General features: G+C 44.0%; 1 protein-coding gene across 3 annotated transcripts; it reads left to right on the forward strand.

Annotated features, from left to right (window-relative positions):
• The first annotated feature begins 463 nt into the window (after window positions 1-463).
• Window positions 464-13617, forward strand: LOC149874280 (uncharacterized). Of its 3 annotated transcripts, none has more exons than XM_090059253.1 (6): window positions 464-589; window positions 1426-1698; window positions 4047-4304; window positions 8065-8202; window positions 8830-8940; window positions 10707-13617. In XM_090059253.1, the coding sequence occupies exons 1-6, from the start codon at window positions 505-507 to the stop codon at window positions 10859-10861; spliced, it is 1020 nt and encodes a 339-aa protein (XP_089915379.1). In that variant the 5' UTR covers window positions 464-504; the 3' UTR covers window positions 10862-13617. The 3 variants fall into 3 exon arrangements, with proteins under 3 accessions (XP_089915379.1, XP_089915388.1, XP_089915397.1); XM_090059262.1 differs by having other exon boundaries at window positions 13245-13617; XM_090059271.1 differs by lacking the exon at window positions 8065-8202.
• Window positions 13618-16045: the final 2428 nt, after the last annotated feature.

A 16045-nucleotide genomic window follows, 5' to 3' on the forward strand; every position in this document is an offset into this window, starting at 1 on the left:
ATGATAAAAGGTGTTAACTGACCATTGGTGGGTCTCCTTTCCAACACAGCATAACTTCTTGTAACCTTTAGTCTCCACTGAGGTTTGTACATGGGCTTAAGTGGCACGTTTTGGTGCTGAAAAACAGCTTGCATTTGTATATACTACTTCCTTTGACGATGCCCACTCTTTTTTGTGCTGCTCTTTGAGCCAATAAAGACTGGGAAAGGCTTTGGAGGTTGGGCATCTTCCTCCTTTCCTCATGATTGGACTTAGCATTGGCATCTTCTTAAGCCCAGATAACTGGCTGAGACAGTTGGTCACCCACCCAGCTCCCAGCTACCTCCCCTTGCAAGCTAATTGTGGCTCGTGTTGCTACAGCATGAGTTCAGCCACCCAAGACCTTGCAGGTCTATTTTGATACATTATTCAATCTGGTCCAATGTTCTTTCCCCCCCCTTGCTTCTGACATCATTTCCTGAGCAATATATTCATTTGACAGTGTAGTTAGATTCTCTTCTCAGCATGGGATGGAAGGAGCTCTTTAAAATGGATTTCAAACCTTCATTGACCCTGCACTGCATGCTGGTGATGATAACCATTATTGATGGTAAGTAGAGTTTTCTTTATGAAATTGGCACTGATTCACTTAGGTGAGTAGACACCTTTGTTTTGCTGGGGTATCTTTTAGGCGTTTTGGGAAATCTCAGGATTTGGAGTCACTAATGCGTGAAAAGGGGCAGTCAGACATAAACTGATTGTAACTAACTATATAGAGCCTTGATATATGGCAGGGGTGAGAGCTGTTGAAACAAGAGAGGTTAGCGACCATTGTACTCAGCAGACTTGCTACAGCCGGAGATAGGAATATGGGACATTGGGGCTCTGTTCCTAACTCTCTGCGTGACCTTGGATCAGTCATTTAGTCACTGTGCCCTGGCCTTTACTCATCTGTAATTGGGATACAGGGATTTTGACCTAGTGCAGTAGGATATTGTGAGACTTGAGTCAAGTTTGCAAAGGCATTTGAGATGCTGAGAGGAAATGGCTGTCGGCAGCAGTGGCACTATAAATCATGGCATTTCTGAACTAGATGCCAGCTATCTTTTTGAGCCTCTGACTGCCTGCTTACAGCATCTGTCTTCCAACAACGAGGAGAGGAAGCAGTTGGTCATAGGAACTTGGAAGTAAAGAAAGAAGCATTGATCAGATTTTGTCTCTGAAGTGCTGGTTTAAGGTGTGTCTCCCACCTTGATCTTAGCAGGATTGCAGAGCTAGTCTTTGCATCAGATTTAACCTTTTCTCTTCCTCTTCTGTTCCTATGTTTCAAGTGCACCTAGCACTTGGATTTCCAAGGGCTTCAGCACTTTCAGCTGCCTCTGGTGAAGCATTTTCTTGGCAGGATACATAATAGAATCAGTGACTGTTTTCTTATTGTTATTGCAGGCTACAGTGGGACTAACATACCTGTCACCGGTGTCAGAGGCAGCTCGGTCACCTTTCCTTTGCGAAGTCAAGGCTTGAATGATCTCGCAGAAATAACTGGGCCCAAGTTTTACTGTTTGCAGAACAATGATACCTGGTCTGAAGACATATGTAGCAGGAAGATGCATATCTGGGAAGGATCAATAGAGCTGGTGAATGTGATGGAGGAAGATGAGGGGCTGTATATATTTGATTTTGGAAAAAGAAATGAAACGTTCTTTCTGGAAGTGTTTGGTAAGTGAGCCTCATTTGGGATCAGTAGTTCTGGAACCTCTGAGCCTGACCAGAGGTTTCTGCTCCCTTGTCTTCCCCAGAGGCCAGTTTGGCTTGTAGTAACTTCAGGGGCATCTCAATTTGCTGGCACAGATTTTTCATCTTTGGCTCTGTGGCATGGAGTCATATTTCATAGGAAGAGTCTCTGCATCTGCCTTGTCACTCTCCCCTTCCTGCTGAGACTACTTAGAGTAGAGAAGATGTCCTTAAGAAGATGCCCTTGTGGTTTGATTTCAGAGACAGCAGCAGGGACACGGTTTCCAGGGAGTTGGGGATGTGAGTCCATTTCCTTAGCATGACTGTTGGTGGTGGCTGTTGTCAAAAAAACCTATTGCCACTGCTGTCACTAACATCCCCCTTGTTGGCAGTCTTATGTGGGAGGCTACGGAGGGAGTGGGCCATGGAGACTGACCTCCCTTCTTGCCCTGTGAGGTGGGTCTTTCCATGTCAGTTTCTCTATTCCTCATCGCTCCATTTCTCTGAAGGGGAAGGCAAAGGGGTCTGAAAAAGGGACCTGTTGCTACCACCTGACTTATCTGTTCATCCCCAGCATGTGGTTTTATGCTTTGATGTCAGGTCCCTCAGGGTTATCACGCCAGTTAGAAGTTGGCAACACAGAGCCCTCACACTGTCGCTCTTCTTCCTGCCCTAACCATTTCTGCTTTTCTTGTTTGCCAGGTGGCCTAGCTCTGGAGTAGTAGCAGCCAATGCAAGTGGCAGCAAAGACCCTTCTGCCAGCTTTAGATTAGCAGAGATTCCCCAGTTGGTACAAGTCCATGAACCACATGAGAGAACCCCAGCCCACTTGAGGGGATCAATTAATCAAGTCTGCTGGAGCGTGGTAATTACCATGCTCCAGCAGACTCCAGCATTATGTATCAGCAGCCAACAAGCTTTAGTTAAAGTGCCCCCATCACCATTTTTCAGTGCTGGAATGCTGATACATGCGACATTTGAGGCACTTTAATTAGAGTAGCTCTCAGAGCTGCTGTACTTAAAATGCTCCCCGCCCCCCCAAGAAGCACATGTAGAAACATCCTCTAATGTGAGGTACTAAATAAATGCACGTTAGGCTGCCCTACTACCCAGTAGTAAAAGTGTACACCTTTTCAGTGACACTTACATGCAGTAGCCTATTTTTACTGTGCATTAGCGTATTAGCATGGTTTTTGATGTGATGCTTTAGTGCATGGTAAAATAGGCTACTACACTTTCAAACATGTGTAGACATGCCCAATGATTACTCACTTTATATGTGTGCTATAGGCAAACTGAAGAGTGCTTTTGTATCACCTTGCACCACATTCACTGTAGAGTCTCATTTTCTTGTGCTTTCAGTTACACAAGTCATAGGGAGTTTTTTCTGCCAAGAGAAAATGAAGTTTATGGGATTATAATAGAAATGTCAAAGTGACCTGATTACAGTGAAGACGAATGAATCCTAGTGTCAGTGCAAACAGGCATAACTGCAGTTGATGGCAGGATAGAGTTCCTTGGCTCAAGGATCAGGGGTTTAGATTTGAACTAGGCAAATACCTGCTTTTCCCTGTGCTTCAGCAAATTTACTTCAAGTGTTTTTACCCCTTACTCATTTGCTTGCCAGAATATTTTGGGGAAAGAGTTTCCTGGCAGGACTGACACAATGAATGTTAGATGAATACTAGACAGTATTCAAAGATGATTTTTGAGCTTTTTTACATGAATATTTGCATAAAGGACTTAAGTATGATCTGCATGAATGCAATGAGAGAAGGGGCATGTGGTAGGTGACCTTTCAGTCCAACCCATACTTTGCAGCTGACAGTCCCAATGTAAAAAAACCCCAAAACGTTTGTAATGAGCCAAACTGAAGGGTACAGTCAGGAAAATTAAACATATCTGGGAATCATTCTTTCTGAGTAAATCATTCTTTTTATGTGCATACATTCATTGTTGCTTCTGTGATTATTTATTTCTACCAGAAAAGTATAGCAATGCAAACTTTTTGTGAAATGGATGGCACATTATAGAACAAAGGACTTTCAAGAGGATTCTGATCCACCAAACCAACACAGTGCAAATTTTAGTATCGTATGTTCTCAACAAATTCTTACCAACAGACTATAACCCAAGAATGGTTTACAGGGTAGGGCAGGAAACAGTAAACCTGTTTTTTACCTGCCATTTCTTTCTTTCTTCTACGTGGCTGTGCCTTGGTGGTCGGTTTTCTGTCAACAGAAACGCGCCCTTTAGTTCCCATTCACTGCTATGTGAAATTAACTCTGCTCTCTGTTGTGTTTTTATTGGTCTCTCTCCTGTTGTGTGACTAGATCCAGCCCAAATCCCAACTGTTTCTATCCACTGCCATCCTAATGGTACAACAGAGTTAGTCTGTAAAGGGGATAGCAGTGCCAGTGACGAATGTAAGTGGATCTGGGATACAGTTCAGCCTCAACCTGAGCCTTGCATTAAGGATGATGGCAAGAGGTTAGTTTTGGAACGGCATGAGAATGGAAAAGTTGTCTGTCAGATTCTCAAGGGAAAAAAATCCAGGAAGAGTTCACCCATAGAACTGATATGTGACAACGGTGAGTATGGAGCTACAGTTTCTCTCTTTTTTACCCCTGTTATGGTAGGAGTTGAAGGAATTGTCATTGTCTGTATCTTCACGAGCTCTGTTACCACTTCACCAACCGCTTTTTATTCCTGCACCTCCTGTCTTATAAAATGAGTGCCCCTCATTTCCCCTCTGCTGCTCCACACTCCCACAGACATGTCTACAATGGATTCCCCAAACTGATGCCCACTCCCTTACTTCCAGATCACAGATCCTATATACCAGAGTGAAAAAGAAAGTGGGTTTCTTTTTACCTTGTTGCCCCTCAACCAATCATTCCTCCAGCAAGTAAGCAAAAGAAACAGTGCCCCCTATCCTAATCCTTGTGTTGCTGGACTCAGCTGCTGCATTTTGCCTTGGCTTTATACTACTCATATATATCAGTTGTGCAAAGAAGTCTTCCAAGCTCTTCTACATATCTCCACACCAACTATTACCGTTAATGTTGTGCAAAAAATTCACCACGACTACTGGTAATTTTAGAGAATTTAGCTTTCTTTCACTATGGCCTGTGTCTGTGAACAGACCGTAATTTTATTAGTTTGCCGAATTGTTCACAGTTTCTGAATATATTGCATGAGCTGGTTTCACCCAATGGCTTGATCAGCAGCTGTTAATTGTAGGCCTGATGGAAAACTCATTGATGTTATTGGAAGTGCACCCATTGATATCTACCGGCTCTTGATCAGGCCCTGTGATAAGTCAATAAAGTATCTGATTGGCTATGTTTAGGGTTCATGCTGTGTGGCCACCTGTGTCCCTTAATAAAATATGTTTCCTGTTTCCTATGCAGAAACCCACAGAAGAATTTAATGATAGCTGTGCAAAATCCTGGTGAATAGATGAATATAAAATCCCTCAGGCTACCTATTGTAGATAAATACATGGAGAGACTGGACAAACTGATGACAGAGAAAATTCACCTTGGATGCATGTTCACATAAAACAAATTGGCAAAAATAATGTAAACTTCTCAGGTACAATGACAGGCTATCACTACAGGGAATCTGAAGGGAAAGCTGTGGGAGCTGAAGCCAGATTGATAAATTAGTTCTCTTAGTAGGCTGAAAAACTTTAAACAAACAAAAAGATTCACAGGCAGTTTAAAGCGGCTATATATTTTTGTAGGAAAAATCTTCAGAACTTTTGCGTAGTTCTCAAAAAAGTTATGTCTTTTTAGATGTATTCCCCCAAATGTTTATTGAAACTACCAGTAAACATTCACGTTTGTTGAAGAAAAATATAATCAATGGTTATCAAATGTATTACCTGCTGAAAACTTAATTTTAAATATATAAACTCTTTTGAAAATAGCTTCAGGAAATTTGTTCCTGATAAATATTTTCAAAAATGTATTTTACATTCTCCTTCTTTCAAAAAGGAGATCATGCAGGTAGGTCTTGCTTAACCAATCTTATTTCCTTTCACGACCAGGTGACCTATCACCTGGACAAGGGAGAAGAGATTGATGTCATATATCTTGACTTTAAAAAAAGCTTTTGATCTGGTATCCCAGGATCATCTCTTAGCAAAATTGGCTAACTGCGGTCTCGGCCTCACCATGGTCTGCTGGCTGGGGATTTGGCTCTGTGGTCAGACCCAGAGGGTGGTGGTTGACAGAAGTCAATCATTGTGGTGCCCTGTGACCAGTGGGGTCCCTCAAGGCTCTGTCCTTGGGCCTATACTATTTAACATCTTCATTAATGATGTGGACATTGGTGTCAGAAGCAGACTGGCCAAGTTCGCCAACAACACCAAACTCTGGGGTAAAGCGTCCACACCTGAGGACAAGCGGGTGATCCAGGCAGATCTGGACAGGCTCAGGAAATGGGCGGATGAGAACCTGATGGTGTTTAACACTGAAAAACGCAAGGTTCTCCACCTTGGGAGGACAGACCTGCAGCATGCTTATGAGCTCGGCAGTGCTATGCTGGTTAGTACTACGGATGAAAGGGACTTGTGGGTCATGATTGACCACAAGATGAACATGAGTCTTCAATGTGATGCTGCGGCTGTTAAACCGAGCAAAATGCTGGCTTGCATCCATAGATGCTTCTCAAGCAAATCCCAGGACGTCATTCTCCCATTGTACTCGGCCTTGGTGAGGCTGCAGCTGGAGTATTGCGTCTAGTTTTGGGCTCCACAATTCAAAAAGGACGTGGAGAAGCTTGAGAGCGTTCAAAGAAAAGCCACACACATGATCAGAGATCAGGAAAACAGACCTTACGATGAGAGGCTGACGGCTATGGGACTCTTCAGCCTGGAGAAGTGCAGGCTCAGGGGTGACCTAGTGGCCACCTATAAGTTTATCAGGGGTGACCACCAGAGCACCAGAGCACCCCAAGGGATGACAAGGTCGAACGGTCACAAACTCCTCCATGACCATTTCAGGCTGGACATAAGGAAGAACTTCTTTACTGTCTGAGCCCCCAAGGTCTGGAATAGACTGCTGCCGGAGGTGGTTTAAGCATCTACTTTGAACGCCTTCAAGAGACATTTGGATGTTTATCTTGCTGGGATCCTATGATCCCTGCTGACTTTCTGCCCCTGGGGTAGGGGGCTGGACTCGATGATCTTCTGAGGTCCCTTCCAGCCCTAGTGTCTATGAAATCTATGAATCTATGGACCTTTCATTCAGAAAAAATGATATTTCAACATTTTCATGTAAATATGTTTCCACATTTTGACCAACTGTAATTATTATTGTAATTTCAAATATTTGGCATTCTATATCAAATTTAGCCACTGCAATCTTAAGTGAGGTGTACAGACTAAAAGCACCCCTTATTAGACTCAACATATGTCTTGGGAAAATGACATCTCTTAAGTTTTTATTCATTTTTCAGTTCTGGAAAAATAATAGAGCAATTCTTGTGTTGCAAAGAATGTAGAAAGACTGCAGCAGGTCAGGATGTTTGTGACACTGGATTTCTATTTGAAATCTCTGGGTTTGCCTTTGTTCTAATATTGTGTGACACCCTTAAGAAGATCTTACAGCACCCTGGGTGAGAATCACTAGTCTAGATAGACTGACTGACTATTAACTGGCCATACAAGTTACCATAACACGCCACTGTAATTGGCTAGATAAGCTACGTACATGGAGAGAAAGACTTGCAGACAATTCAAACTGAAAGAATAGTGTGTAAGGGACTACATGTTGAGGAAAATAATGGGGTAAAATTATTCTGAAGCAATTCCTTGGCGTCAGAGAATTTATGGCAGGGTTCAATGTGGCCCCTGAAGTATATCATATTTGGAAGAAAGAACTTTTGCTATTGAATGCCTAAAGTCTAAGCAGGTTGCATTCATAGAGAAGGAATACTTGAAAAGCTTACTTTCTGTCTAAGCCTATTATGCCATCTACCTTTTCGGTCCAACTCGGCCTCTTTTTAAAAGTACATTTGCTTCTCAGCAAAATGTGTGTAGCTGGCAGTCCTCCCTTCTCTTTCTCCCCTCGCTGTGCTGGTTTATATTTGCCAACCCATCTATGACCTTCTGTTGGCCATCTGCAATCTTGGTCTCATGGGACCGGGAAAGGCAATAAAGAGAAAAGTCTGTGAAATAAGGCTGCATCACATAGTTCATCCTTTCTCTTTAATCCCCACAAGCTACTTGCTTTCTCAGTGATCCCCACTGACTTCAGTCTGGTTGCTGGGCTTCTCTAGCCAGGGAGAACAAACCTGCTCACCCACCGTTCCTCTGCCTAACATGCTGCCTCCTTCATGCAGGAGACCTACTGAAGCACCCGTGGTTCTTTTACATTGTGGCAGGAAGTGGAGGGGCCGCCATTCTCCTGGCCACTATTTTTTCTGCAATTACATGCTGCTACATGAGAAGCAACTACAAATTCATCCCCGTACCTTCAGGTGAGTGGGAATTTCTCTGCTAACTTCTGCTTGGCAAAGAAGACTTTCTCCCAGAAGAGGGTGAACAAAGCCCTACTACCTGAAATGCTGAACTTAATGCAGCTTCCCCTAGGCATTGCATAGAGCTTGTGGCTGGGCCTGTCCTATCATCCTCCCCTTGTCCCAAGGAAGCAGAGCTCTGCAGGAACCTGCTTATTGAAGGGGAAGCGTCACCTGCTGATGGGTTCCAGGAAAAAAAAAATCCTCCTCAAATTTGATAACAGGAGCTCCTCATGCTGACAGTGTGGCAAAGCTTCACTCGGAGAAAATTAATTAAGCAGTACTCCTCAGTCTGGGCCTGAGGTAGAGAGGCCCATTGGGTCCACTGTCAGGACAGAGCATTTTGTGCTGTGCTCTTTGTGATACAGCCATGCTACCGTAGGTTGTGAGCATGTCAGCTCTCCAAGTGCTGGTAGGCTTTTGATTCCATTCAGAAACTTAAGGTTGCATGTTCTGAAAATGGAGCAAGGGCCATGTGAGAGGAAGACAAAGGTGAGTGTCACTGATCAGGCCTTGCAAGGACCATTCCCAGGAGGGTGGGACATGGGCGACTTGCTTCATTCGAGTATCTTGTATGATTTTTTACAGAGGAAGAAAAGGAAGAGGGAATGCCACTCTCAGCCACTGCCAACAAAGCAGCAAAGTGCCCCCCGAACAATGAGGCTTCAGCTGCCAAAGCTGATAGCCCTCTACATCCTGGTAAGTACAGTGTTTTCTTTTATGCTTGTCTGATATATCAGTTATTTAGGAAAATGGAGGACAGCATTAACTTGTGTTATTGATGGTGGAAGGAGCTGGCTAGATATCTTGGAGTCTGATGCACTATAAGTTGTTGTGTGATCAGCAGCAGTGCTGCCCTGTCAATACAACAAGCTGCAGAAGGATGTGTATTAGTCACCCAGTGCTATGCTACACCGGTGCATTGTGGCCTCATGCCCATAACGCCCCCAGGAAATGCAGCAGAAATACGGCACATCACCTGGGAGTGAGTTGTGGCTAGCCGAGGATGACTCATTCATTTTAACGTTCCCTTTAATATTCATTTTAACGCATATCTTTAGAAATAGTGTTAAGGTTTTACTGCAATCCTAACTCCCTGCTTTGCTCGTCTGGTATATTTTAGAAGAGAGGCTCACACTAATATTGATCCTGCTTCTGGAAAGCATCCTTATTCCGGACAATACTTCAAATGTGATTAGCTCTGAGTACATATTTAAATCCTGTCGGACTCAAGGATATTTAAGTGCAAGTTCTACTTTCTTGAATTAGACCAGCACTTCCCAACCTTTTCCTCAACTATAACCCCATTTAAACACTGGAAATTTTTTGCAGCCCCAAAATAATGCAGGCAAGATCAATGCTCCCCCTCCGCATGGGTGGCACAGCTGGACCAGAGCCCCTTGCGGGGCAGGGGGAGGAAGCAGGCTGTCTGCTGTGGGCTCAGGGCTTCCCACCCTGCTGCCCTTCCCCTGAGGGTGTCTGCTTTTGAACATCTCCAGCTGAAAGGGGAGTTGGTACAACTGTGTGCAGAATGGGGGCAATGTAGTTCTGATTTTCCATTCCTGTTAGAAAGTGAATATTAACATCTGTCTGTGCTGAGATGCAGAGAGATGGAGTTGCATTAGCCAAGGCCAGAAATGACAAAAGGACAGAGACACAAATAACAACCAAATCTTTGCCAAATGTCACTGATTGGGAACAAGTTCACAACTGTTGTTGGTTGGAGGTTTCCATATGCACAGTGCCCTAGCATTTCATAGAGAAGAGTCACCTGTTAGGCACTGAAGTGCTGTGGTTCTTGACACCAAAAAGATCACTCAGCCCAGCATACCTTGCGGCAGGTAAGTTGGAAGGTGGAATGCTTTTACCTAAGATTTGAGGGTGCCAGGGAATGGGTGACCTGTGGTTGCAGACATTTTCACTTCTGCGCTTTCCCTTCTCTCCTAAACAAGAGTTCAATACATTTTAATAGCCTACAGTTGACCAAAGTGTGCAGTGTTCTTGCCTGACTCGTCAGAGGAGAGGTGAAGAGAGGGTGTACTTGGACCATGCTTTTGTGTTCCCAGACGTGGGGGAACCATGAAGAGAGGCCTCAGTCAAGTAGGGAGTGAGGACACAGTTGGTTGTTAGAGAGCTTTTATTGGCCAAACAACAGGTTGAGGAGCAATGCAGTGTGGGTTTCCTGAAAGACCAACCAGGCCTACGTTATGAAACTCGGCCTTCATACATAACAATGAACCAGTTCCAAAGAGTACTTGATTTTCTAGTTGCACTTTTGAACCATTCCAGATGGCTTTAAACCAGTTTAGTGGGCTTGTGTATCTGTTCATTTAAGGCTTAAACTGATTGAAATGTTCTGTGTATGTTTCTCCATGCACGTTCCCAATGGCTTGGGTGATGATTTCAGCAGAGGTTGTGTTAAGACAGGATAAAGCATTTAAAATTATTTCTCACTTCTTTTCCAGAAGGCAGAGGGGCCTGCCAAAGCCTTGAGTCAGATCTCACGATGGAAGGCAAGCCCAAGGCAGAGGCAAAGTCTGAACTGGATGCAGAGGTTGCCGTAGACATTGAAAACCAGGAAATGGAGTCAGATTCATTCCCCAGTCCTATTGACCCCTGATCAGACACACTCAGTGCCCTGTCTTTTGCATTCCTCAGTCACATTCCACATCAGAATTGGTCTGAAAAATAATCCCTGAATTAGAGGGGCCACGTCCATGAGATGACCTCATTTAAACCATCCTTGTGGCTAAAGTGCATTGCTCTCATTGGCAATGGGGCAAACAAGTCCAGGCATATATAAGACTTTCCCAGCTCCCTGAGCCTTTGCCTATTTATAGAATTGCACATGAGCTGTGATGCCTTTTGTAAAGTTCTGAAACAATCTTGGCAGGTTTTTCCCCACTACAGTTGTCACATTTTTGCCTTTTTAAGATTCTTGGATGGTGCCCAGCCTGAAATGAGGATTGATGTAACTTTTTAATCTGAGTCCAAAACAGGTGCATGACAGAAGTCTCCTGAGAGAGCCTGTTCTCATGAGATTTTTCCAACATGTTTTACACATCTAAGAGCTTAGGAGAAGGCCCAGATAAGCACCGTTGTTTCAGGTGCCTATCTGAATCAAACTTCTAACTTCCAACCCCATTTCCCTCCAACCTTCACTAGTTACGTGAAGCTGAAAGATATGGTACCAACTGTGACTGTTGTACATAATGGAAAATAATGATTAATCATCATGTACATATTGCGTTGCTGCCTGACCTACAGGTGGCCATGAGTATTGATTGAATATTGAGATGAGTGATTGACAGCAGGTCAATCTGGACTGCTTGCCTCTATCAGAAGGGCTCTGTTGCAGCTTGTGGCTGTGATTCTGAGAAGTTGGTTGGTGTCACCATCTAACAGTGCAAGGCCAAGAGCATAAATACCTAAAATGTAACAGCCTGGCCATTGCAGGCTGACCAGAACTGGCCAGCTGTGTGTATTTGGACTTTTTTTACTCTGTGTTATCTGTGCTGACAGTGGTAGTTTAGATAATTCCTTAAGTGGGTTTCACCCTAGAGCTGCTCTATATTGCATACATTTATTTTGCCTAGAAGAGACTGAGGAATGGAGCAACAAGTGTTTTGAGAGAGAGAATAGGGGCCTGTGATTAAGGTAGCAGCTGGCACTACAAGGTGGGAATGAGGGTCATTTGCAAACTTATATGGAAGCTGAGGAGAGGAATAGCAGCCCGTGTTGCAGGTCAGGCCTGTGATACATTTTCAGAGCTGAGGAGCTTGGTATCAAACCAAGAATAAAGATGGGTGCTGATGATCAGGAAGGAGGAACATTGGAAAAACTGCATGTAAGGGCAGCATTTGGAATAGCATGATAGAAAAAAGCAAATGGTGCAATGCAGCACTGATACTGCTGGTAAGGCGACCATGATGGAGAAATCAACATTGCAGCTTTACCACTTTGGGTACTGGTTTCCTCTATTTCATCACTGCTCAGTTACATTCATCCCAGTGTTGTACGGAAACAGAGGAGAGTTGTGTTTTTTGGATGCTAGCACCTCTTGTCTGCAATCATCAGATAAACAGAAAAGAAGCAAAACAGTCCCTCCCTTCCAGGCTGGGAGCTAGAGAGAAATGCATATTTAATTGAAAGGTCTTTTAGGTCCATTTTTAAGGGAAAGCTCTACGCCAGTGGTTCACAACCTTCTGGCCCTGCCCACCAGATGAGTGGTGCCAGATTAGCCCACAGGAGCGATCCAGTGTGCTGGCTGTCCTGTATGCTGGATCTGGTTGTGTACTAGTCTGACCCTGTGCATCTGGATCAAGCCGTGGAGAAACCCAACAGGCCAGCCTGATCTAGCATGCAGGGCCACCTTATACAGCCCATGGGTCCAGAAATTTCACAGCAGTTAGTGCTACCACTGCTTCTTGCTGCCAAATTTCTGGATCCTGTGTGTGAGATGACAAGGCTCTGTGGGCTGGATCTGTTCCACAGTTGGGTTGAGCACCATAGCTCTACACCAGTGACAGCCCTTTTGTCTGAATGTTTCTCAGAGACGATTGCATTCATTGGACATGAGGCAGAGTGTGTGGCACCCAGTGTGCAATGCTATACCCTGTGCTTCATGGTGAAACCTAGGGATTCATGGGAACCCCTACCACTCCCATGCAGTGGGGGACTAAGGGGCATTTGGAGTGCCGGGGAAGTGCAGGCAGTTCTGGGGTTAGTGCTGGTTTTCTGCACTTGTAGGCAGACAATTACAGAAAAAAGGGTGACACCGACCCTGAGATGGTGCCTCCCCCCAGAGTCTGTTGGTGCTCCAAATTTTACAGGAAAGTTTCTGAGATGCTTCAGTTACTGAGAGTTTGGAAGCAGGTTATAGGCTGGAGCTAAACTGATGTTTCCTGTAATCCAGTAAATAAAAGGAGAGAGGGCTTTCCTTCTGCGTGTAGTTTATGGTGCAGGATCCCTGCAAGGTCCTTCTTTCCCTTCTTTTGCTTCAGGAAACTCCTTGCTGACATCACTAGTGTGAGAATGTGTGTACGTGTGTGTGAACCCTGGAGTTGCTGTTCCCCATGCATTGCTGTTCTGGCCCAGGCTCTGGGAGGTGCTTATTTGAATGAAGGAGTTCGGTGGAAGGCCAAGAAGCCAGCCAGCCTTGGGTCCCTGCAGGTGGATATAGAAGACCATTTCCCTTTGCTTTCTCTAACACAGTGGTACAGGACTTGGGCAAAGATGTCTCTTGTCACAGGGTAAGGGCCAGAGGGGATTCATGCAGCTTTTGCATTGTAATTTTTTTTCCATATATGCTTATGTTTGGCTGCGGTTTTTTTTCGATGCTGGTTTTGTTCCTAATAAAGATACTGTTTTATAGCTGATTGTGGCAAGTTTCACATTCTGTTATTTGGCACATGCCCTTTTATTTTTTTCCTTGGGGGAACTTTACTAGAGATGAAAAGAAGGGAGTGCACACTTATATCAGCTTGGGCCTGTCTGACCATGCAATGGAAAGATGCTGAACTGTTGGCCTCGTTTCTAAATGAAAGGATGAATGGATCTAAGTATGCAAAGATTTAAACACTGAGACTTCATGAGAATTACTTCGTAAGTATGTGAAGATGATGTGAAGTATGTGAAGAACTGAATGCAGTACTCCAGCTGTGGCCGGACTAGTGCTGCATAGAGGGGGAGGATCACCTCCTTGGATCTGCTTGAGATGCATCTGTGGATGCATGACAAGGTGCGGTTGGCCTTCCTGACTGCCTCCCCACACTGCCGGCTCATGTGCATCTTGGCATCAATGATGACTCCAAGATCCTTTTCTGCCTCTGTACTGATGAGAAGGGAGTTCCCCAGCCTGTTGGTATGCTGCTGGTTCCTCCTCCCCAGGTGCATCACCTTGCACTTGTCAGTACAGAGAAGTGAAATATAATTTGGTCTCATTTGTTTGTTTGTTTGGTTTTGTTTTGGTTTTTTTTTACACGTGAGGCAGGCACACTTCCCTCTCCATCAGTGCTGACACAATACCCAAGCCCAGGGGTTTTCGAACTTTTTGGGTCAGCTCCCTTCCCCCGGAGACAGTTTATCAGATTTTGGTCAGGATTGCTTTGTCCTCCCTTGCCGTATCTCTCTTCTCAGGAAGGCAGAAGTCCCTCAGCGGCCAGACGAGTAGGGGCCCCCGAGGCCATCCCAAGTACCCCCGGTTGAAACCCCCTGGCCTAGCCTGCTGCTCACGGTACTGTGCTGAAGGAGGTCCTTTCTTTCAGCTGGAAGTCAAAACCAATTCCTTGGCCGTCAGGGTCCTTAAGCACTGTCTCTGCTCTGTTTCTCAGTGTGAAACAGGATGATAACTCCATCATCCCAACCAACTCCTGACAAAGTCACAGGCATTTTGCTATTTTGCTCAGGATTCATTAGATGTGGGGTTCTTCTACATAGAGCTCCAAAGCTAGCCGGTATAGGTAGCAGGGTGGTCCAGCTGCTCCTTAAATTTACCAGATACCAGTTTACCCTTGGGACATATTTTTAATGGTATCAACCCCCTTTTCAATTTTTTTTAAAGAAAAAAACTGACCTGGAAACTGAGGCAGGGCTACAGATCTAAAAATTAGGCATCAGATCACTATGTTCACTATGATTAAGATGACAAAACATTTTACAAGTCAAACACCATATTTTTGGCCTTCTATGCCTTCCTAAAACATTCACTGTTTGGGATGAAATGCTGGTGATTTTATTCCTGTGAAGTTCCACTAAAATGTCTCCAAATTTTTAAAAAATACGATGGAGTGAAAAACAACAGAGCACTTACATGCTGTTTTAAAAAAAATGGAATCAGAACTTCCTTGAAGAGGTCTTTTGCAGAAAAAGGGCCCAAAGTGTGAAGTCTCAATAGCAGCTTGGCCATAGTGTGCAATAGGCTCTACTTGGTCTTGCAGGAAAAAAAATACTAAAACAAGTTGCAGATAGATGCTTGGAGTTTCTTTCTGACCCCTAGTGAATACTGAAGTGGTTTGCAGAAGGGGACAGTCAGTAAAGTACATGTGGTTAGCAGCTCCTAAAACCCCTTAATTTTGCATTAAAAATGTATGTGTTTGTGGGGGGAAATCAATGATGTAATAACAAGATTGACCTCCTGCTAGGAAGCTCTTGCTATAATTTGTTGACTGACAATTTTGCAAATTCTAAGCCTTCATTTGAAAAAAGTTACAGTTTTAGAATATTTTTTGTTTTCTTTGGTTTTTCTTTCTACACATGTTGTGGTCCAGAGCTGGACTGCATTGCTGCAAGCCCTCAAGTTTGCAAAAGGTTTTCTTTTATGATTAGCAGCTACACAGTGTAGTGACAGTGAAGTGCAAACTTCAAAGCCCAACTGGAACCACTGTAATAGTAACATTATCTTATATAAAAGGAAATTAAATATAAAAGTTTGTGCAGATATTTTAAATATATATATAGCTTTAATCTAATAAAAAAGCTCTGGGACCTGGCACTATGTGGTTGACTGATAAAGGATTGAGCAATGGTACAGTCATGCCAATAGGTGTTAGGCACTATATACTTGTCTTTCTGTCCAACTCTTTGCTGTTTTTTTAAAAGTACATTTGTTTCCAAGACCAATGTCTCTAGTCCCTCTACATATGCCAGCAAAGGTGTGTTGGGATCCAATGCACAATCCACACAATTGCCTCCTGTTATATCACATGTGCATGGCAGGTGTGACTATAGGGTTGCAAATCAGATCCCATCACATGTTACTACTGGTGCAGGGGAAGCCCAATCCCAGGCTTCCCCTGTACCAGTG

This window comes from Crocodylus siamensis, chromosome 1, assembly GCF_052110815.1.
Source record: "Crocodylus siamensis isolate JL-2025a chromosome 1, ASM5211081v1, whole genome shotgun sequence".
NCBI classification, from domain to species: domain Eukaryota; kingdom Metazoa; phylum Chordata; order Crocodylia; family Crocodylidae; genus Crocodylus; species Crocodylus siamensis.

Excerpts from the sequence above, each read along its gene's own strand:
- LOC149874280 (XM_090059253.1), top strand. The coding sequence starts at position 505 with ATGGGATGGAAGGAGCTCTTTAAAATGGATTTCAAACCTTCATTGACC. Across the intron at positions 590-1,425 it reads GATGATAACCATTATTGATG|GCTACAGTGGGACTAACATA; the intron begins GTAAGTAGAGTT and ends TTGTTATTGCAG. Across the intron at positions 8,941-10,706 it reads TGATAGCCCTCTACATCCTG|AAGGCAGAGGGGCCTGCCAA; the intron begins GTAAGTACAGTG and ends CTTCTTTTCCAG.